The 25,172-nt window shown below is 42.4% G+C and overlaps 1 protein-coding gene across 1 annotated transcript in view; it reads right to left on the reverse strand.

The window, feature by feature from the left end:
* XPNPEP3 (X-prolyl aminopeptidase 3) overlaps nt 1–25,172 on the reverse strand; it is a 150,696-nt gene that overhangs the window by 54,171 nt on the left and 71,353 nt on the right. Inside the window, exons 4-6 of the mRNA XM_083156639.1 lie at nt 23,844–24,046; nt 17,042–17,104; nt 7,763–7,876 (exon numbers count right to left, since the gene is read on the reverse strand). Coding sequence (XP_083012765.1) covers nt 7,763–7,876; nt 17,042–17,104; nt 23,844–24,046 — 380 coding nt within the window. The remainder of the gene's footprint in view (nt 1–7,762; nt 7,877–17,041; nt 17,105–23,843; nt 24,047–25,172) is intronic.

The following is a 25,172-nucleotide window of genomic DNA, read 5'->3' on the forward strand; positions in this document are numbered from 1 at the left end:
ATTTTTTTGCTAAAGAGTCTTTCATAATTACTAAAGAGTCTTTCATAATTAATATTCCCACCTGGTCCTGCTATTAGGGAATAACGATCGACTACTCAACACTATATAGTTTTTGCAATGGATCACATCACACTATATAGATTGTAAACTGTTCCCCTGACGAAGTCTTTGTAAAGACGAAACGCGTTGGTGCACTTGTTATACTACCGAAGAAAAGAATAAAACACAATATTGAAAAACCACTTTATTCATTTTGTGGATCTCTATGGAACTTGTGGGCATTTTAATATTGTAGGCGCTATACCACAATTGGGGAATGATTTGTGGGTATTGTTTCCTAGCCCTCAGGAAACCTTGTGGTTAAGCAGCCTGAATGTTGTTACATTTACACTAGCATATATATATATATATATATATATATATATATATATATATATATATATATATATATATATATATATATGAAAACTTGGTGGGATACGCACTCAATGAGGGTTCTTAGAGTAACAAGCGGGTGCCAGCCATGTAGAGAATAGAGAAACTTAATACCCAAGTCGGATATATGAGGCAGCACTCCAGGTTCAAAAAGAGAGTTTTTTACTTCATGGATAGTGATTCAAACACATACTGGGATTGCAACTGATAACATGAAGTTAGGCATGGGTTTCAGGGTAAAATAACATAGTCACCACAGCAGTGAAGTGGCAGTCAACGAGCCCCGTTTCGGCTTATCCAGCCTTCATCCTGGACTGACCCACAATGAACAAATGCTCCCAGCCAGTATATGTAGCAATAACAATCACCAATTCATTGAGAACACCAGTGCCTAATGAGTCATATGCGCAGCCCCAGAGCCTTACCTCCGTCATGATCAGCTGGCCGGAACTCCATATAAGGAGCTTCCGTATTAAGGAGCCAATCTGCTCGCTCCTATGTAACACACCTCCATGCGCGAGTCATACTGTGTTCAGACCTATTCGTACCATGGCTGGCACCCGCTTGTTACTCTAAGAACCCTCATTGAGTGCGTATCCCACCAAGTTTTCCTACAGAAAAAAATCAGTGATTTTTTTTGGATGTGCACCGAACTTGTTACTATTGTATCTACATTTTTTTGCATTTTTTGCATTTTTCCATTTTTTATGTATTGTCTGTTATTATTTTGCTATTTTGTGTAGCTACCCCATTATTGGGATAACATCAGTGTAAATATTGTGTGTTGTTATGGAAACGATTGCTGGTGACCTTACTGGCACCAAGAGGTTTCTTGATAAAGATATATCCAAAATTCTTTTTTCCGATACTTCCGAACTAGCATTTGATGTTGACAATCCGGAAGAAATTTATAATGACCTCTTGAAATTGAACAAAAGGTTAGTGGAACTCGAATTACACGGGTTAACACTTTCACAGTACCACAAAGACAAAATTTTACCCAGGGGATTTCGCATCAAAAATCAACCCACCATTGGGCGTGGAAATGCAGAATTCTGCAAACAATGGTGCATGATCCTTAACCAGTGCAGTATGGATTTAATGGTACTAGTTGTGCAACAAGTTAATACTGAAATTGAAGGGATTAAGTCTGATATAATTGACTGTGAGAAAACAGGGCTTGAGACACTGAGAGCTGATGAAGGTGGGGCCTGGTTGACCAAAATCAGTGAGGGTGTTGACAAATTTAAGACCGAACTATTGGCCTTCAAAAAGACCAAATATAAGAAAGTCAGGGAAGATTATAAAGAACTAAGGGTATATCCCTGGCTTAATTCACAAAATCCCAGACGACCGTGGCGATCGACTGAGGGGCAGAGGAAACGCGGTGGTGGGAGGGAGTATACAGACGTTGACTCGCACACCTCCCAAAGCGACTCCGATCAGCCCTCAAGGGGTGGCAGAGGCCCTTTTTTTCGGGAACGTGTGTACACCCGCAGCCGCAACCGCAAAGGAGGGGACCCACCAGACGAGGGGGTAGGAGACACAAGGGGAAGAGGGGCCAATCCCAAACCCCGGAAATAGTGGTCTTCAATTTATCACAATATAAACCTACCACTGTGGAGATGGCGGTTCTGTCGAAAGGTTTAACTTTTGTACAGACATATTCGCCCAAACCCATTGATATAGACGTCGAATTATACAAATTTCAGAGGAAACTGAATATCATTGATTTTTTCAAGAAACATCCGACAGAGAGTGGATGTGAGAGAGGTCCCTTTAGGGGTACTAGTGTATTTGACCCCCCAACCACCAATCCTTCCATCGATACGTTTTTCAGATTGGTAAAGAATGACGTTGCACAAAACAAGGTCAAATTTGTACGTTCTAATTTATCTAAAAGTGAAACTCAGGCAATACGTTCTCTCCATGACAACACCAATATAATCATCCGCCCCGCTGACAAAGGCGGGGGTATTGTATTGTTGGATAAAGAGATGTATGTAACTGAGGTCATGCGGCAGTTAAATGACAGAGACTGCTATAAACGTTTGACATTTGATCCAACGTCGTCATATAAACGTGAGATTGATGCAGTGATTGGGATTGGTTTGTCGAACCGGTGGATCAATGAGGACACGAGTAGATTCCTGACACAGGATTTCCCCAAGGTACCTCTGATCTACATACTCCCCAAAATTCATAAAAGCCTGGTGGCCCCCCCAGGTAGGCCCATCATCTCGGCCAGGGGGTCACTAGGACAACCATTATCCCAGTATGTAGATTACCACCTTCAGCCGGTGGTGACAAACACTCCATATTTTATACGAGACACCACCGATTTCCTTTTGAAATTACGACAAATTGGGGTACCTCCACCCAACAGCCTCCTGGTAACTATGGACGTCAGCAGTTTGTACACCAACATCTCGAAAGATGATGGTACAGCTGCTGTACGATCCATCCTGAGTGAAAGCCCCCACTATACGGGTCCACCGGTCGACTTCCTCATTTTGTTAATGAATTTAATTTTGCATAAGAATTATTTTCTATTTAACAATGCGTTTTATTTACAGTTATCTGGGACAGCGATGGGGTCTAATATGGCCCCATCATACGCTAATTTATTTATGTTCTGTTATGAACGAGATCACATTATGTCACATCCAGTTTTTTCCCCAATACATCATTTTTTACTGCCGATTTATTGATGACTTATTTTTTATCTGGACTGGCACTAGTGATCTACTGGAAGATTTTGTGAGTTATTTGAATCATATACCGGGACGAATACGTTTTACCCACAATGACGTCACGGTGACAGCCATGAGTGACAAATATGCGACTAGGGTGTTCACGAAAAAAACAGATAAAAATACCCTATTAGCTTACTCTAGCTTCCACCCTGCCCCACTAAAGAAGGGTCTTCCCTTTTCTCAGTTAATACGGGTCTCCAGGATAACATCAGAGAAGGAGGAGTTACTGAGGGATTTGCAACTGATGGCATCGAAATTCCTCGCAAGAGGATACGATAAAAGGGAAGTTGATGCAGCAGTGGAGAAGTGTATGGCATTGGACAGGGAACAGCTGTTACAACAAAAAGGTAGCTCTAAGCCCAAAGAAACTAACAGGGTCGTTTTTCCAACTACCTACTCCACCGTATCAAATACCCTGAAATCTGCGATCACCAAGCATTGGCATATCATCAATACTGATCCTGTGATTGGACCAGAATGCACCCAATTGCCCCTTTTCAGTTACAAACGCAGTCCTAACCTAAAACAGAGGATTTCTTATTCCGATATCAGCCCTTCCTCGAACATCAGCACCACGTGGCTACGTAGACCGGCTGGATCCTACAAATGCACGGGATGTGCTAATTGCCCGTTTGTGACGACAGGATCACAGTTTTTGAATCCTTCGAATGGAACGCAGTTCAAAATTTTCCACCGTTTGAACTGTGAATCCAGATTTGCAATATATGCTATCACATGCCCCTGTGGCAAAATATACATAGGGAAGACCATCCGAATGGTTAAGGAACGTATCTCTATGCATAGGTCTTCAATAAAAAAGGCCTTTGTGGGGATTGATGCGGGAACCCCACCTGTGGCCCGACACTATCGAGAAGCTGGACATTCTCTAAGGGATTTCACCTACATGGCGGTGGATCACATCCCACCCCTTAGAAGAGGGGGGGATAGGCATAAATTGCTGTTACAACGGGAATGCCAATGGATCCGCAAATTGGGCTCATTATCCCCAGGCGGCCTAAATGAGGAATTCCCTCTCTCTGCATTCCTTTGAGGACTTGCCCAGTGTGTCAATGTTTATGTCGATTTTTTATGTCGATTTTTTTGCCATCTCTTGACATATGTTTGATATTTTTCTTTGTTTATCTGTGGTATCTACATTGTTCTTTATGTTTACCACCAATCGTGTCTATGGGACATTTTATTCTTTATTTTTTATTTTCTATTTTCACTTTATACATAATTCTGAGCACACTGAGTCATTTTGGGCAACCCTTGTGGCCAAACTGATGCATGGTCCTGCTGGTCAATTCTCCCTATTTTGTTATGAACTGTTACTGGGCACGTCGGCACTGGCTTGATTATATTTAATTTGACTACAGGGACTTAGCCTCTGGATATATCCTGATGAACCCCAATCCTGACATCGTGGCACTGATGTGACACATGACAGGGTACAGGGGGACCGGGGTGGGAGGCTAGGCTCACCGTTTATGCCTACTTCAAAGTTCCATAGCGATATCCGCTGAAGTCCAGCCTTACCAGCCCGCTATCCCCGAGAATATCTGGCCCTGGGACTGTTGCTGTAATAAGCACTCTGCCCAGTGGCAGCAGATAATACGTGGGACACGGAGGCCTGTTATTGTTTGGCTGGGGCGGAGTTTGGTTACCTAGGCAGCAGGAGGTAACGTAATTGGTGATGTCCTGGAATGCGCTGACGCTACGTGATGACGTCATCACGCACAGTGACGCGGCCGCGCCAGACGAGCTGGTACGAATAGGTCTGAACACAGTATGACTCGCGCATGGAGGTGTGTTACATAGGAGCGAGCAGATTGGCTCCTTAATACGGAAGCTCCTTATATGGAGTTCCGGCCAGCTGATCATGACGGAGGTAAGGCTCTGGGGCTGCGCATATGACTCATTAGGCACTGGTGTTCTCAATGAATTGGTGATTGTTATTGCTACATATACTGGCTGGGAGCATTTGTTCATTGTGGGTCAGTCCAGGATGAAGGCTGGATAAGCCGAAACGGGGCTCGTTGACTGCCACTTCACTGCTGTGGTGACTATGTTATTTTACCCTGAAACCCATGCCTAACTTCATGTTATCAGTTGCAATCCCAGTATGTGTTTGAATCACTATCCATGAAGTAAAAAACTCTCTTTTTGAACCTGGAGTGCTGCCTCATATATCCGACTTGGGTATTAAGTTTATATAGTGGCTGAAAGAAAAGGCAGGCACTCCGAGGTCTGGATAAATACGTGTATTCAACTGTGGAACAAAACCAACCAACGTTTCGGGGCTGCGCTCCTTTGTCAAGATGTAGGTGAGAACAGAGATATAAGGAAGTGCTTACCTTATAAAGGGGTGTACAATTCAGGCTGCGGGATGCTCTGGGCCACGTCAACGACTTGGAAAGTGGATTATTGTACACGTTTTTCACTTTTTTAATAGTCAAAATCTCAATGTATGTGCACTTTAATTCACACCATTAGCCCCAGGGCCCTATACCAAATGACCTGGTGCATAACTAGTAGATTGCACAGGTCTTTTATCACCTCACACATATGAGCCATATAGAGCAGGGACATAGGACGCCTCTGCAATAAGATTTTCACATAGGCACCCATATTCCGATTGTGTATGTGTTTTTTTCCTCCCTTCCATATATGATATTCTTCACAGTGAGTGTAGTGTGTTTTTAATGTAAGTTTTTAATGCAAAATGTGTTTTGTAACAGGCAGTGTGATGGTCTGAGGCAGGAAACCACCGCCCGGAGATGCAGCTCTCCATGGTAACGCACTAGCTTGCGTTCCAATTCCCCTCTCCCAGCCGGAAATCAGACGGCATGACAACGTCCGGTCCCAGCACTTCTGCCCACGCACCCGAATCCGGCGGTGACGCGGCCCAGAGCATCACACAGCCTGAATTGTACACCCCTTTATAAGGTAAGCACTTTCTTATATCTCTGTTCTCACCTACACCTTGACAAAGGGGCGCAGCCCTGAAAAGTTGGTTGGTTTTGTTCCACAGTTGAATACATGTATTTATCCAGACCTCGGAGTGCCTGCCTTTTCTTTCATCTACTGTCTGCATCCCCAGGAGGGGCACCTGCCAAATACAGTGAGTGCCGGACCGCATTGCTATTATATATATATATATATATATATATATATATATATTATATATGTGTGTGTGTTGATGTGTTTGTATAGAAAAACTTTTTAACAGTTACATGCACTATGGAGCGCTTGTTCAGATTGCTTTTCCAGAAATTGTAATCGCACCCTGCTGGGACTTTTAGTTCCTCAATTTACAAATATTTTGTATTTTGCATTGTGTATATTTTGGTATATTATATATACATACACATACACACACACACACACACACACACACACAATCTAGGTTTCTGCCATTTATTGCAATAATTGAGATAGAATTTTCCATTAAATTTTATGCCTCCATTGTAAAGGACGCTTGTCCATTACTATATGAAATACCCATTTCAAGGAAGCAAATGATGCTAATATCAAATTCCCTGAAATTTGGGACTAAAGTAAACAATGACAGGGTTAGAGTTAACTGTAGATAAATTGTGTGCTGATCTCAACCTCAATGTCGAACACAAGCAACAGGACACATACTGTACAAATTATTGTAATTTGCTGCATCTGTTCTAAAGCTGTAATCAACCCCTTTGTGTGTTGTCTGTAATATCACTACTTAAATAAAGAGATTAGTCAGTTAAGCTGACCATACACTTTACAATTTAAGATGATCTGTCCAAGCAACCAACTGGTTGTTGGCTGGTTGGAAAGTAAATCTGGTAAGGTTTAAGAGCACATGATTTACCATTCACTCCCAAACACTGGAAAATGAACAAAGGGTCATTCAGGTAAATGGGTTAAATCCATTTGGTTTGACCAATTTGTCTGAAGACCATTTTGTCCTGTTTTTCATTGTTTCAGAACAAAATAGTTGATTGTCATTAGCTGCCATAAATTACCAGACTTGGTTTCCAACCGGGATGCAGTTAAAATCCCGGCGGTCGGGATCCCGGCGTTCAGAATCCCGACGCCGGAATCCCGACCGCCGAAATGCTGACACTTTCTCCCTCCTGGGGTGTCCACGACACCCCAGGAGGGAGAATAAATTAGTGTGCCGAGCGTAGCGAGGCACCGGGCCCGCTGCGTGGCGAGCGCAGCGAGCCCGCAAGGGGGGGCGATCCACGTCCCCCCCTTGTCGGCATTTCGGCTGTCGGGATTCCGGCGTCGGGATTCTGAACGCCGGGATCCCGACCGCCGGGATTCAATACTGAATCCTTCCAACCAGCTAACTAATTGGTTGGTTGGACACATAATCTCAAGATGGTTGGGCCAATTTTTGCAATTTCTTCTGGAACCAGTTAAGTTTAAGTTTGTTTTAATGTGCTTCCCAATTAAAAACATGCAATCTAAGTTTAATCGCCACAGAAAACCAATTCTGAGAATAAACACACAACCTTCTACAAAGACAAATCACTTGCACTGCAGATCAAAATGAAATGTGTGATAACTTGACTTCTCACCTTGATTATCTGGTTATTTTTCACATAATGCAGCGTGTTGGCTCTATTTCCTCCAGCAACCACTGGTGGATAAGCCAGAATATCAGCTCCACGGGCTCGACACTCAAAATCAAACTAGTGGAGGAGAAACAATGATTATATAGAATTTTGTTGCATAATAAAAATAACTTCTTTAGGGGTAATTCAGACCTGATCACATGACTGCGAATTTGCACCGGCGGGTGGGAGTGTAAAGTCAGATATGTATGTTGGAGTATAATGGGTGATGGCTTTGTGAGTGTGAGGAACTTGAATTGTATTATGATGGGGAAGTGTAGTGCTTTTAAATAGAGGAGGTGGACATAGTACATTTGGAGAGGAAGCTGAGCGGGGCAGTAGCGTTGAGGATAGATTGGAGTGGAGAGAGGTGTTTGACAAGGAGGCCAGAAAGTAGGAGATTAAAGTAGTTCAATCTGGAGATGATTAGTGAGTGGATGTGGGTCTTTGTAGCATCCTGAGTAAGATAGGGCCTGATCCTGGAAATATTTTTGAGGTGGAAACGACAGGCCTGTGAGCGGAGCTGAATAGGGAATAATACCAAGACAGCATAATTAGTGGCTAGAGGAGATAGTTGTTCCATTAATAGATTGTGAGATTGTGGGAAATGTATTTATGCGGGAGGGAAGATGATCAGCTCAGTCTAGAGGACCACATCCACTAGTGCAATATAGGAATTTGTTGATTCCGACGCATTTCTGAAAAGGGTCGCATAAAAAGTGAGCCATCATATGTCCTTTACCTGCGAGTGCAATGGGAGGCATGTTCCCATGCACCTCGCATCGCAGTTGCAGATCCTACGGGCTGCCATGAATATTTTTTGCAGCCCGTAGCCCCTCCTAGGATCGCATAGGATACATTGTATGCAAAAAGGCCGCATACAATGTATCTTATGCGCTCCTGCCTCCCGGCAGCTGCCGGGTGAGACTGCAGGGCATCGCATGCGAAGTACTGCATGTTATATCTTGCCCTAGTGGATAGGTGCTTTTAGAAATGTTTAGTTTTATAAAGCGCTGGGACATCCAAGAAGAGATAGCAGAGAGACAGTTGAAAATACGAATGAGGAGAGCAGAGGAAAGATCAGGAGAGGAGAGGTAGATTTGAGTATCATCGGCATAGAGGTGATATTGGAAGTCAAATGAGATCACCTAGAGAGGATGTAGTGAGAGAGAAAAGGAGAGGGCCAATAACAGAGCCTTGGGGGACAACTACATTCCGTGGAAGTGCAGGGGAGGTGGAGTCATGACAAAAGACAGAGAAGGAGTGGTCAGAGAGGTAGAAAGATAGCCAGGAGAGTGCACTATCATACAGACCAAGGGAGTGAAGGATTTGGAGAAGGAGAGGATGGTCCACAGTATCAAAAGCAGCAGAAAGGTCAAGAAGAATAAGCAGAGAGTAGTGTTCTTTAGATTTGGCAGCATGAAGACCATTGCAGACTTTTGTGAGAGCAGATTCAGTGGAGTGTAGCGGATGGAAGATGAAAGAAAGGCAGTAAGGTGGTTATAGACAATATGCTCAAGGGGGTTGGGATCATTTGGTCTATTGCATTATGGTCGAAAGTCATTAGGTCGAATCCATTAGGTCGACATGCTAAAAGGTCGACATGACTCTAGGTCGACATGGGAAAAGGTCGACATGGGAAAAGGTCGAAAGGTCATTAGTTCGACAGGTCATTAGTTCGACAAGGTCATTAGTTCGACATTGTCTATGTCGACATTCACAAGGTCGACATGGGGTTTTTCACTGTTTTTTTACCTGAATGTCAACACAGTCGACATGGACACAGTTTAAAGTGCACTGCATCCCCTCGCATCGCTCGCAATGCGTCGGGCACGGTGCCTCGCTACGCTCGGCACACTATTTTATTCTCCCACCACGCCCTAGTGGATGGTAGGGCATGAAATACCGCCTGTCGGCACATGTTGGCTCAAAAAACAGTGAAAAACTCCATGTCGACCTTGTGAATGTCGACATAGACAATGTCGAACTAATGACCTTGTCGAACTAATGACCTGTCAAACTAATGACCTTTCGAACTAGAATCATGTCGACCTTTTCCCATGTCGACCTAGAGTCATGTCGACCTTTTAGCATGTCGACCTAATGGATTCGACCTAATGACTGTCGACCATAATGCAGTAGACCAAATGATCGCATCCCGCTCAAGGAGTTTGTAGGCAAAAGAGAGGAGAAAAATGGGTCGGTAGTTAGAGAAAGAGTTAGGATCAATGTTAAGTTTTTTAAGGATAGGAAATACAAGAGCATGCTTGAAGGCAGATGGGACAGTGACTGATGAGAGGGATAGATTGAAGATGTGGGCAAGATGGGAGCAGGCAGAGGGAGATAAAGAAAACAGTGACTTACGGGCAAAGAGAACGCTAGACAAGTACATGGGTTATAAACATTGCTGCAACTGTGGTCATAACACAATATGCATCAGGGTGGAAGCAACCAAAGGTTAAGTGCCATTGTAGAAAGTATGAAGTAGATGAGAGAATAAGTAAGTGAAGAAAAAACACACTAGGGGAAAGCAGAGACATGTTTGGGTTTGGTGAAAAAGAGGGTCTTGAGACCTTTGAAGTTTGAAAGGTGGAGTCTGGTAGGCACATGCAAAATCTATAGGCAGGAGTGAGGGGGGGGGGTAATAAGTTGTCAGGAGAAACAGGATTCAATTGTGGAGCCAAATGATTAGGTGGGAGTACAGTATGAAGAGAAATGAGCTCAAAGATATAAATAGGGGGGTAAATGGGTGAGGGCTTTGTAAGTACGTGCAAGAAGCTTATATTGGACTCGGAAATGGGGCCAGTGTAAGGCTTGTAAGATGGTATGGTGGAAGTAGTATGTTTGGAAAAAAGGTGCCCCGGGGTGGCAGCATTGAGGACAGAGTGGAGAGTGGCAGGAGTCTTGGAGGCCAGATAAGATATTAGTAGGAGGTAGCCAGTGAGTGGATGAAGGTCTTTGTAGAATCCAGGATGAGAAAGAGTCTAATCCTGGAAACATTTTTCAGACAGAAATTATAAAACAAATACTGCTTCTGTGGATTGAAGTAGAGGGAGGAGACACAAATAATTGAAATACAGTGCACTAGCACGCTAGAGGAGGTAGTTGTTCCATCAGAGGATAACGTAGATAGACAGGAGGGTGCAAAGAACATTAGCTCAGTCTTAGATATGTTCAGTTTAAGAAAGATGTTGGACTACCAAGAAGAGATAGAGAGGAAGTTGGAGATATGAGTTAGAAGAAATGGGGAGAGGTCAAAGGAGGAAAAGGTAGATCTCAGATGGTCAGCATAGAGAACATATTGGTAGTCAAAAGAGCTAATGATCTCACCTAAAGTGGACATATAGAGGGAGAATAGGAGAGGACCAAGAAAAGAAGCTTGGGGAACACCAACGTTTGGGGAAGTGTGGGGAATTAAAGTCATGAGAGGATACAGAAGAAATGGTGAAGAGGTAGAAGGACAGCCAGGAGAGGGTCGTTTCATGGGGACCATGGTAGTGAAGGATAAAGCAGGAGAGGATGGGGCAAGGTGTCAAAAGCAGTAGAAGTTGAGGCGAATGAGCAGAGAGTAGTGACCCTTGGATTTATCAGCAAGGAAGTCATTGCTGATTTTCATGAGAGCAGTTTCAGTGGAATGTAGAGAATGGAAACCAGACAGAAAAAGGGTCAAGCAAGAAGAGGGAGGAAACAAAGACAGTAAGGCAGTTGTAGAACATATGCTCATGGAGTTTTAGAGTCAAAGGAAGGATGGGTTGGACAGAGTGTTAGGACCAAAGCTAGTTAAGAATGCAGGAGACAAGGGCATGCTTGAAGGCAGTTGGGACAATACCTTAAGCGAGGGAGAGATTGAAGACATGAGCAAGATGGCAAAAGTAGTGAATCAGCGGAGGAGGTGGGAGGTAATAGGGTTAAGTGAGGGGAGGACTAGATGAAGGTCATGACTTTATCTCCACAGAGGAAAAATAAATCAGAGTTAGTAAGAAAAAAAAGGTTCTAGAAATAAGACTGTTTAGACAAGGAAAGAGCAGCACAGAAGGATGAAAGCATATATTTAAAATGAAGGAAGTCTGCCATAGAATGCAATTTCCTTCACAGTTACCCGGTGGTACATGAACACTTGATATCTGGGGTATTTGGAATGCCAGGGTTGAGGTGTTGATCTGCAAGGGTGAGAAGTGATCACAGGAGTCAAGAAGAGAAGGAAGTCAGGGGAGAGAAATAATAAGGGAGAGAAGTGAGTCAAGCAAGGAGGATAAAGAAAAGGGGATTTTTGTAAGAACTTACCATTCGAACCGCTTTCTCTGAGTCCAGTCAGGTGACACAGCTCCACAATGGGATGTAGTAGGGTCCGCCAGGAGCCAAGCACCTATGCTTTAATTCTTTGGGAGCAGGCTCCTCCCTCTGCATCCCACCATGCTTCAGTTCAACTTCAAGAGCACTCTAGGATACATAACTCAGAACAATGCCTGAACACTTTATATGTAACATAACAGAACCATAACATGACAACACATGAACGGTACACTTAACTGAGCGTAAGGGAGAGATCGCTGTGTCACCGGACTGGACTCAGAAAAAGGGGTTCGAACGGTAAGTTCTTACAAAAATCCCCTTTTCTCTTTCGTCCAGTCCGGTGACACAGCTCCACAATGGGATGTTCATGAGCCGGTCCTTTTGGAGGGTACGCTCAGACCAACAGTTCTCATCACTGCCCGTCCAAATGAAGCGTCCTCTGACGCGAACTCATGAAATCTGTCAAATTTGGTAAAGGTATGAACAGAGGAACCAGGTGGCAGCCCTACACAACTGCTCCGCCGTAGCCCCATGGCGCACCGCCCAGGAAGAAGCAACCGACCTGGTGGTATGTGCATTTATCCGAGACGGAACCGGTCTACCTGCTTTACAGTAGGCATCACTCTCAACCAGCGAGTGATGGTCTGCTTAGAAGCAGGCCACCCAACCTTATGCACATCATATAGCACCAAGAGTAAATCCGATTTTCGAATGTCCTTTACCCTCTCAATGTAGATTCGCAAGGCACGAACCACATCCAATCTCTTCAGTTTGTCTCTATTTTTAACCCCGTCTGGGGGAGAAAACACTGGAAGTACAATGTCTTGGTTTAAATGAAAAGATGACACTACCTTAGGTAGGAATTTTGGCACTGTTCAAATCACAGCCCTGTCATCGTGAAAAATCAAAACAGGTGACTTGCAAGACAAGGCACCCAACTCAGACACTCGTCTGGCTGATGCAATTGCCAACAAAAAAGTGAGCTTCCACGTCACATCGCAGATCTTAGCGGCTCAAAAAGAGGATTCTGTAACATAGATAAGTCCAAAGATAAGTCCCAAGGCGCCACTGGCTGCCTATAAGGCGGTTTAAGCCTAGCAACCCCTTGTAAAAAGGTTTGAACCTCAGGTAGCAAAGCTACTCTCTTTTGAAAGAATAGAGATAAGGCCCAAAGCTGCACCTTTAAGGATTGCAGACTAAGGCCTGATGAAAAACCATCCTGCAAAAAATTTAAAAGTCTTGACAATTTGAATCTGGAAGTGTGAAGCTTCTGCCTCTCACACCATCTAATGTATATCTTCCAGACCCGATGGTAATTTGCCGCAGAGACCGGCTTACGGGCCCTCAGCATGGTCTGGATAACCTCATCAGAAAACCCCTTTTTCTTCAATAAGGAGGTTTCCTAAGCCACGCCGTCAAATTGAGACGACCTGGGTCCTTGTGAAGAAACGGCCCCTGGCCTAACAGGTCCTGACGATGAGGAAGCCTCCAGGAATCCTTCGACAACCTCAGTACATCGGAGTACCATGACCTCCTGGGCCAGTCTGGCGCAATTAGAATTGCCCGTACTCCCTGATTCTTTATTTTCTTCAATACTCTCGGCAACATGGGAAATGGAGGAAAAATGTACACCATCTGGAAGTCCCACCGAACTGTCATGGCGTCTACCGGCCACGCTGCAGGATCCCTCACCCGTGAGCAGAACCTCTGAACCTGGCAGTTCATTCTTGTCGCCATCAGGTCTATGTCTGGCAGACCCCATCGATTCACAATCTCCTGAAAAACCTCTTGATGGAGAGTCCATTCTCCTTCCCGAAGCGACTCCCTGCTGAGAAAGTCTGCTTCCACATTCCTGACGCCTGGAATAAATATCGCCGACAATGCTGGAACGTTGGTTTCTGCCCAACTGAAGATTTTGGAAAATTCCGCCATCGCCATCTTGCTGCGTGTCCCGCCTTGGTGGTTCAAATAAGCCACTGTCGTAGCATTGTCCGATTGTATTCTCAGTGGGGATCTCCTCAGAAAATCCTCCGCCTGAATTAATGCATTCAAGACTGCCCTCAGCTCCAGAATGTTTATAGGCAGTTTGGACTCTTCCTTCGACCAAAGGCCCTGAAGCCTCAGGTGAAGAACTACTGCCCCCCAGCCCCTCAAACTGGCGTCGGTCGTTAAAACCAACCAATCCCAAGGCCTGAGAGATCTCCCCAGCTGCAAATTTTCCACATCCGTCCATAATAGGAGAGACTCCCTGGACTCCAGTGACAGGGATAAAACTTCCTGTTTCATCGTCTTGGCATTTCCGGACCAACAGGACAGGATGTTCCATTGGAAAATCCTGGAATGGAATCTGGCGAACTGGAGAGTTTTGAAAGTTGCCACCATCTTCCCTACGGACGGAGCCGGTGCTTGTAGGATCTCCAACACCATCAGCCGAATCTCCGCAGCTTTGGATTCTGGGAGAAACACCCTGTGAAGGTGTGTGTCTATGATCACCCCCAAAAATGTCAAAGTCTGCGTTGGTGTCAAATGGGACTTGGGCAGATTTAAGAACCAGCCCTGACTTTTCAAAAACTGTGTTGCCACCTCCAGGTGGACCTGTAACAACTCTGCCGACTCTGCTTTGAAAAGCAGATCATCCAGGTAAGGGATAACAATTATCCCCTGCAGTCTGAGAGCTGCAGCCATGGTGGACATCACCTTAAACACCCTCTGGGCCGTGGCAAGCCCAAACGGGAGTGCTTGGAACTGCCAATGTCTTCCCCCGATTGCAAACCGGAGTAAAGACTGGATATCTCTGTGGATCGGGACATGGAGATAAGCATCTTGAATATCCACTGATGCCAAGAACTCCCCTGGCTCTATGCTCAACAGCACCGACCTCAGGGATTCCATGCGGAAGTGATCCACCCAAAGATGAACATTCAAAGACTTTAAATTTAGAATGGGCCTGAATGACCTGTCTGGTTTGGGAACTAAAAAAAGGATCGAATAAAAACCTTTTACTATCTTCCCTCGAGGAACCGGTATAACTACCCCCTTCTTCTCGAGAGATAAAGCAGCTCCCAGAAGTGAAGATCTGAGAGACGCGGTCCTTGGTAAAGGAGTGGGAAGAAATCTGCGAGGGGGTGGACCCCTGAGATTTATTTAATATCCTTCTGAAACAATGGAGAGTACCCACGGATCTTCCGTGGCTACCCTCCAACTGTCCTGAAATTGCAGGAGGCGACCCCCTACTCTGATCCCAGAACAGGGAGTCCCCGCCCCGTCATGAGGGCTTGTCTTCCCCCTTGGCGGCATATTTCTTTGTAAAGACGCCAAACTTTGACTTGGTCGCTCTACCTCTGCCGGCTTGGAATCTTCCACGCCCTGACTGACCTCTGCCAGTTGCTCCCCCTCGAAAGGAAGGACGAAAGGACGGTTTAAAGGCTCCAAATTTAGAGCCAGAGGATTTAGAGGTGGTGGGAAGAAAAGTACTCTTACCCCCAGTAGCCTGTTTGATGATCTCATCCAATTCCGACCCAAATAAAAGCTCACCTTTAAAAGGGATAGTTTCCAGTGACTTTTTAGATTCACTATCCGCCTCCCAGGCCTTTAACCAGAGAGCTCTTCTGGCAGTAACAGAAGTGACGGATACTTTGGACGCCATTTTGGCACCCTCCTCGCTAGCTTCACATATACATTCCGCAGCACACCTCAACTTTTCTGCCACGGAAAAAGCTTCCGCATCATGCTGGAGATGACTACCCAAAGTCTCTGCCCACTTGATCATGGCTTTTGCCACCCAGGCCGAAGCAATAATGGGGCGCATAGTGAAACCAATACCTTCAAAAACTGCCTTCAGACAGCGCAGCCACTCAGCATTGCACCCACTCCTGTGGGCACCTAAACGAAACTGAAGCATGATGGGATGCAGAGGGAGGAGCCTGCTCCCAAAGAATTGAAGCATAGGTGCCTGGCTCCTGGCAGACCCTACTACATACCATTGTGGAGCTGTGTCACCGGACTGGACGAAAGAGAAACAGTATTGATGGTCGCAAAGTTACATTTAGGGATGTAGTTTGAGAAGAAAGAGATGGAGAAGGATAAAAGAGCAGGTGGTGGTCAGAAAGGTGGAATGGGGAACTGGAGTAATCAGAAAGATTACAACAGTGAGTGAAGACCAGATCAAGGGAGTGTCCACTCACATGGGAAAATGAGGAGGTTCATTGGAAGAGAACAAACAATGCTGTAAGCCGTTTAGAGTCAGAGAATTATGTGGTGATATTGAATGGGGTGTTGAAGTCACCTAAGATAATGAAAGATCTGAAGAGAAGAAGTTGATGGGGCCTAGGAACAAATTTGTCAAGAAGTTTGGAGGGAGAACAAGGTTGAAGTGGAGGCATAAAACATGAACGTCAAATGTAGGAGAATGTAAGAGGATTCTCAGGGTATGGGTACATATGAGAATCCGCACGTGACCCCTGGGCTGGGGGGGCTTTGGAGAAAGTAATGCTGGGTACACACCAAAACGATTTGGATTGGATGCAAATTGTATGCAAATCGTATGCAAATCGGATCGTACGATTTGCATACAATTTGCATAGGATTTGCATACGATCCGATCCCCTCTGTATTCAGATGAATGGATCTTTTACAGATCCTACCTGCAGAAGGTAGGATCGAATTCGGATCCAATTCAGATCCAACCAAATGATTTTTAACCAAATCTGCATCCAATCTGCATCCAATCAGTCTGAATTGGATCCAGATTGATGGGATTGTGCCAAAATCGTTTTGGTGTGTACCCAGCATAAGAGTGAGAAGTGTTGTCAGAGACAGAAATCCAGGTTTCAGTAATGACTAGAAGATTCAGGGAATGAAGACAATTGTACAGTGTAACTGAATAGACTGGTGCTATATAAATAAATGGCAATAAATTATAATCTATAATTAAGGTACTGCATTCCTCACCTTGGCATATATGAAAGCTTCATTCACTGGTGCCTTGCTGCAATGCATGGTCTCAATGAAAGCCTATAAGGCAAAAACAGATTCACTGAGGGGGAGGAGGAAACATTTTTTAAATCTAGACTTAAATTAACCTTGCAAATAATTACAGGAGATCATTGTGTGTTCAGGAGTTTAATGAAAGCCTGTAATTAGAACAGTTGTTATCTGAAACTAAACATTGGCTGGACGGTACAAACCTTCAAAAATACCTAGACAAAAAGATGATCCCTAGAGGCCTAAGGCTTTTTAAACCCTCAATATTCAATGGGGATAAGGAATTTCAAGGTAAATGGGACCAGATTTTAGATAAATGCTCATTTAAATTGTTGGAACTGGTTATTGATTTCAGGCTACAAAAGACAAAAGCTTTAGAACAACAGATTGAAACTCTTAAAAATAAATTAGAACCATACAACAAATCTAAGGAATACAAAGAGAGAGACACTATTATTATGGATAAAATTACTAAATTCGAACAAGATCTGATAGATAATAAATGTAAAAAATTTCAACGGGACATTAACGACTACGAGACTGGTGATATTAGATCATATAGGAATAAACTTAGAACTAATGATGATACTAATAGGACCCCTTATAGAAAACAATCTGAAAAAGTGAGAAACATGAGAGTATACGATACTAACATTAGACCTACCAACAATAGGAGACAACAACATAGATCCACTGAATATAGAAATTCAAACTATAGAGTTAATTATAGTCGCCAACCAAAATTTGACCATTATAGGGAAGAACTATCTAATAACAATAGAAACAGAGATGAACCCCCCAATAGGAATAACTATTCCTCAAAAAATGATTTAGGAGCTAGACCGAAGACTCATGATCCCCACATGATTCGTTCAGATAGAGACTCAGGCTCCACTTCTTCTTTTTTAGAGTCAAGACAGAGACGCAACCTCTTACCGGACAGGGACCTCTTGAAAACAACCCCCAAAAGACGCAGGTTTTCAAGCGTCGAGGGAGAAGGGGAGGGAAGAAAATTTAATTAAAAAGGACGAGAAAAACTAAGAATGACTCCCTACCAGAAATTAAAACTATTTTCAACCTTTCCACTAGACAGTTGAGTATAGAGGAGACCAAACTCTTAAGTAAGGGCCTTAAATTCTCCCCCTCAACCCCTGCTAATCTTTTCACTCTATTCGTGGAATTGAATAGATTCATCCGCACTCTGTGCAGACAGAAATATTTTGCTAATAAATGTTCCGAAACCCCCAACATAGAGCCCCTCGTTCACTTGGATTCAGGAGATGATGAAACTCTCGGCATACTGTCAGAACTGTTAATTGAAAGCCAATCCCCCGAGAAGATGAAAAAGATTTTCGATGTTGATAAATCTTCAATAAAAAGAAAATCAGAGTTTTTTCCCATAAAAACAAAAGGGACTTATATCGAAAGTTTCTATAAGACCACTTTCGATGAGTTTAAAAATCTTTGTGCCAAACAAAATAAAAATAAAAAGATACGTGACAACCTAACCAGACGGGAAAAGAATCTCTTAGACAAATTGATCAAAGACCCCTCACTTGTCTGCAAACAAGCGGACAAAGGAGGGGGTCTAGTACTTCAGAACAGGACCGATTATGTGCAGGATGCCTTAAGACAATTGGGAGACACAAATATCTATCTCCCCCTTGATTCGGACCCCACTCCCAAATTCACTAAAGAGCTAAAATTGTTATTACATAATGCTCTAGAAGCAAGTATAATCTCCAAAGAGGAATATCTTTTTCTTTATGTTGAACATTCCATCACTCCCGTTTATTACCACCTTCCTAAAATCCACAAGTCCCTCACATCACCTCCAGGACGTCCTATTATTTCTGGTGTAGGTGCACTTTCTTCTAATTTGTCCCACTATGTTGACACTTATCTTCAACCACGGGTGCCCTCACTGAGATCCCATGTAAAAGATACTACACATTTTCTGAATTTGATCAGTGAAATTGAATGGAAAGAAACTTATGCCTTCCTTACATTGGACGTTCAGAGTCTTTACTCTAACATCCCACACCATCTGGGTATGACTGCAATTGAGAAGAGACTAATACAGGATGGAGATCTCAGTGAGGCTCACATTAAATTCCTTTTAGACTCTATTTCTTTTATTCTTAAACACAATTACTTTCAATTTTTAGGCCAACACTATTTACAGGTGATGGGAACGGCCATGGGAACCAGATTCGCGCCCAGTTATGCCAACCTCTACATGGGGGAGGTCGAAGACCTCCTAGTGTGGGGGGGCAGCTGGAGCGCGAATCTGGTTCTCTATGGCCGTTATATTGATGATCTTTTTATTATTTGGGATGGGGATAGCACTTCAGCACTTTCTTTTGTCACTCACTTGAATTCTAATTCATTTAATTTAAAATTCACCCATGTTTATAATGTTGAACATATCGATTTTTTGGATATTAGTTTAACAATTGAAGAAGGTCAAATTCAGACCTCCAACTTTCGTAAAGAAGTAAATACTGATTCTTATCTTCACTACACGAGTGCACATCATCCATCCTGGATCAAAAATATTCCGAAAGGCCAAATGTTAAGGTTAAGACGTAACTGCTCGAAAATAGAAACGTTCGAGGAACAAGCTAGGGGTTTAGGACATTCTTTTAAAGTACGGGGATACCCAGACGGTCTAATAGAAGGGGCCATCAAAGAGGTTCGAGCCTGTGAGAGAACAACATTATTAAAGGAAAAAAGGAAACCACATTCCCAGGCTCCCTCTGAGAGTGAAAATAAGAAACATCTTTCCTTCATCTCGACTTATAATTCACAATATGTAGAGATCAAGAAGATTGTACAAAAAAACTTCCCCATTCTTAAACAGGATCCAACTCTAAGGAGCATTTTACCCTCGCATCCGTCGTTCATATTTAAGAAAAATAAATCTTTCAAAACAATGTTAGCTCCTAGTGCCCTCAGGGAGGAAACTAAGATCAAAAATAGTGTACATTCAGAAGCCTCCACCCTGCCCACCATGTGGTTATCACAAAGGATGAATGGTTGCTACAAATGTGGCAGAACTTCATGTATAACCTGTAAATTTATCGACAATAGGACTACAATGTTTACAATTGAGGGGGAAAATAAACCGATTGAAATTAGGGGTCTAATTAATTGCAACACAGACTTCGTAATTTACGTTTTGTCCTGTAGTTGCAATCTTAAGTATGTTGGGAGAACAACAAGAGCGTTAAGAACACGTTTCTTAGAGCACAGAAAAAACATTAAAAATAGAAACATGCTACATAGTGTATCTAGGCACTTTGCGGAACACCATAATGGTGACTCAGAGTGCTTAAAAGTACTTGGAATAGAACATGTTAACACCAGTAAACGAGGAGGAAATAGATACAAAATATTATGTAGACAAGAGATCTACTGGATATTTAAATTTGACTCATTGTTCCCCAAAGGACTGAACGAGTCCCTGGAGCTAAATACTGTCCTTTAAGTATAGTCTCATCAAAACATATAATTCTTAGAGTGAAGAATAACTTCTCGATATACCTGTGTTTTTAGATTATCGTTTGTATTTGCGTAGGATGGTTTTCTGAAAATACTTATTTGAGAGTTATAACTGAAACCCTCACTAATAATGAATTATTATTGCAGTATCATCTTTCCTGTTCACTATTGCCACCACTACTTATACGGTGACGAATGATATTGTATGTATCTAATCAGCCAGCTGAATGTTCTATATCTACTCTATATATCAATTGTCCAGTTATTACTAATTATCAAATTCCTCTAAAAATTAATATTTTTCATTGATTATTAGTCCTTTATATTTAATTAATTATTTATTCATAATTTTTATTATATAATTATTCTGATCATTATCATTCATCATTTTTTATTGTTGTTGTGTTCTTTATATATATACATTTTTATATTTGTGTCTGAATGAGGTATATATAATTATTAAATGATTAAACGTTCCTAAAGGAAGTTAGTGTACATCGAAATAATGTTTCCCCCATAGTAAAACCAGGTGGAAACGCATCACTTCCGCGATGTGCGGTGATAAATTGAATAAATGTGCCACAAGTATCAATTACGTAACGTCACATCCGGTTTGATAAACTATACTCCATTCCCTGGTACTTCCACAAGCTGTTAAAGATGGCGCACAGTCAATAAATATGTCGATACGTCAGTTCCGGTAGGGGAACACAGACGTATGCGGCACCATGTACCACTTCCTGATTTTCGGGCTGTGCGCAACTAAGAATCTGTTGATACGTTACTTCCGGGAGGGGGATGTAGATGGATGTAACACCACACATCACATCCTGCCCTCCGAGGTAATATGCCGGTGACTACGATACGTCACCTCCGGCAAGAGGGGAGAATAGATGTAACACTTCCCTGACATTATAACTGGTGGAACCATATACACGTGAGTGCGTTCCAATAAGCAGGAAGCACTACACGCTTATTCCTATTGGCCGAATATCGGCTTTACACATCCGGTCTTACGTTTTAATAAGATCTCTTATATTCACCCCTTTGCTGTTTTAATAAATATGTATTAACACAATCAAGGTATACTGTTGATGTCTATGTTACCCAAGGCCCTATGGATGATGATATTATGATTCTAAAAGCCTGGTTCAAACACTAAGCTATCACAGTTTGACCCGGAAGTAATTCTCATATATTAAACTTTTCGTCTTTTTTATGTCAATGTGCATCTATAAATGTTCCATTTTAGATCAAGAGATTAGTTAGAATGAATTATATGTCTGTCTCCATTATATATTTTATTGTTTTTATGTCATGTAACACATATCCATTGCCCAATTATGCAAATTGATGCAAGGGAGTCTGGGTATATATATGGGTGCCCAGACAAAGGACAGTCACCTTGATAAAGCTGGAATTCAGTCCCAGCGAAACGCGTTGGTGCCAACAACCCCCCCCACCTTGGTTTGGACTCTGAGGACATATTGGACCATCTCCTGCCTACTTTTTCTGATTGCCGTTCATTTCATCTCACCACCCGATTTGGAAAGTATATATCCCCACTGGAACCACCCCTCGCTCCACTGGTTGAGGTTTAAGATTGGTCCTATTTCAACATCTATAAGGACCGATCCCTCCAGCGATTCCCAGACAATCTTGGACTATACTCCATCGGGACTTACTACACGGATCAGAGCAGGTCATATTATCATTTGGTCCTCCTCACCATTCTATCCCTACCAACACTTGCCCCCCATTTCCCCCATTATTATGTGGATATGTTTTTATTTTTAGACTGTATTTTAATTGTGTAATAAATTGCTACATTTTTCACTATCTAGTGTCTTTCACTGTCAAGCGCTGCTAAAATTCTTGTTGCACAGTTGTTATGACTGCCTTGAGAATTAAATGGAACCAATTTATCACAGTGAAATGGATGCAATCCCTGGTCAGGACAACTAGAGTGTGAGATGCTCCATCCAAATAGGAGGTTAAATTTGGAGATGGCTACTACATTCTTACTGGCACATTCACGGTAATAATAATCTGGTGCTATCAATTGACAGGTTATTGTATTTTTAAACTTCGCTCCACTATGAATGCGGGGGCTTGAAGTGAGCTATAAGAACTACCCCCAATTCACTGATGAGGCACTTCATTTTGAAGAGGTTGAGCATAATGCTCTATGCCACTTTTAGATATATACATGTGGGTCTGATGATTTGCATAAATTCATACTAACTATATGGCTGACATATGTAAAGTTTTTTGACACCATATATAATCACTGTATGTTTATTTTGAGCTTCAGCTAACCATTTAATACATCAGTAAAACTAGTTTGTTTCATTTGCTTTCACAGAACTGCGTCTGCCGCCAAACTTGAATATTTTTATTACTACTGTATTGCACTCCTTTATATACATTTATTGGTTCCTTAATAGGCTTAATAAGCAGCAACCCTTCCTGAGCCGCTGCCAGGTTAGCTAAAACTACTGAAGCATGAGTTTCACCCTCCAGACCTACAGATGTGGATGCTGGGGAAGTAATAGAGTGACCAGAGGAGCTAGAAGGGGAGGATGCCTGGGAAGCAGAAGACTGTGCATGAGAGACATTGGCTTTAACTTATTTTCCTGGCCATATTGAAATATATGTGTATGAACCTAAGATAACCCTCTACAAAATAAAATGCTAATCGTATAGGGACCAAAACAAGGTTATTTTTAGGTTTGTTTCCAAAAGTTTATTAATGAAATCTCCCTTCAATTAAATTTTCTTCAAAACTATATTGAACAAGTAATCTTAACAAATTATATTGGCAATGACCACATTCCTTCATGAGGGCAAAATCAGGTTTGAATGTTCACGCTGCTCAGGGAACAACCATATTTGTCCCACTCACTATCCACATGGAATTCAGAGGTACTGGGAACATAGAAAGGGATACTCCAGTCTCCAGGGATACCACATTAAAAATCCTATAATTAACAACTAAGTTAACTGCACTAACACAAGGTAGCAGGAAACTGTACTGAAAGACTAAATAGCAATTTAAGTTGATACAAGTTCAACTGAAGTACCTGTAATACCAAAAATATTAGATAGCATAGTGCTCCACCATGTTCTTATGTGTTTTGTATGGTTAGGATGGCCCAGCATACTTCAACTGCCAGGCAGATAACAGAATCAAATGGCAACATTATATTATTACAGCCCAGGCATACAAATAAATCGTGTTTTAAAGAATGTTAAGAGCCCATACATGAGAAGAGATGTGGCCTGCTTTCTTCATGAGTTCCAATTCCGCTTCAGACTTTATTAATCGAAGTTGCTGTATGAGAAGCCGAGTAGACTTGATCCTATTTCTGTACTGGGCTTTTGATTCTATTAGTGGTTGCATGAAGGTAGAGTGTAAGGAGGAATGCGGTGGCCTGACGTGATCATACCATAGTGTCACTCCTTCATCTTTAAATAAAAAGAAAAAAAGTATTAGCTTTATAAAAGCATTTTTCGTAACGGTCAACGTAACAAAGAGAATAGTTCTAAATGCAGGAGAACTTTCTAGAGTTGAAGCATACTGTGCACATGATGAATGAAAAGGTGCTTTAGAAAGCTTACTCCAGAAAAAACACAACTGGCACAAATATGCTGCTAATTTGATCTTTATTCTATTAACCCTGTGAGTGCCAACATCTGTGCAAAATATCCGCAAAACATGCCAGCTTTCCTCACATTTTTTACATAAATACAAATAAAAAATGTTGTGTAAAAAAAAAAGATATTTCCTATAGAAGGTAAACATTACGAGTGATTATGATAAATACAAATGTTTGCTTGCCCATTTTTACACCTATTTTGACAAATTCACTTGGCACTTAAAGGGTTAAGCTAGATGTATATTAGCAAAGAGAAACACTTAAATTAAAAATTTGTCTAATACTTGGTATATTTCCACATATACAGTATAAGATATAAAAAAGCAAAAAAGAGGTTGGCCATCAGTTCCACGTCTTCTGGTCCTGCCCTAATATCACTCCATTTTGGAAAGCAATTTTTGACCTTATCAACAAAGTATTATCCCTATCCCTCTTGCCTTCGCTTCTCATAGCCCTCCTAAACTATTTCTCTGCCTCAGTCCCTTTCCGACCTACACGATGTCCTAGGTCATATCTGCATCGCAGCCCGGGCTGCTATCGCAGTGTTGGACACAAGCAGCCCCCCCCCCCCCCCCCAATTCCTTTCTCAAGGTTCATTCCCATTTTTTAATGGAGACAGACTATTCCCCCACACACCTCCCTACACATACATTCTTAGCCATTTGGAACCCTTGGAAGGTATTCACTACGGTCGGTCAAGGTGCTGATATTATAAAACAAAGTCTGACTGACCTCTCTCCAGACCCACTTCCTTAGTATGTATTTAAGATTCGTCTTTTATTTTTATTGTTTTGTTTCTAGGTATTTGGGCTGTAATTGATGTATGAGATTATGATGTATTATGTCCTGTAATGCTGTTTTGAGACTGTTACAGTTTTGGTGACTGTCTCCCCCCCCCCCCCCTTTTTTTTTTTCCCTTCCTGATCCCCCGTTTT

The sequence above is a fragment of the Crinia signifera genome, chromosome 8 (assembly GCF_055691185.1).
Source record: "Crinia signifera chromosome 8, ASM5569118v1, whole genome shotgun sequence".
NCBI classification, from domain to species: Eukaryota; Metazoa; Chordata; class Amphibia; order Anura; family Myobatrachidae; genus Crinia; species Crinia signifera.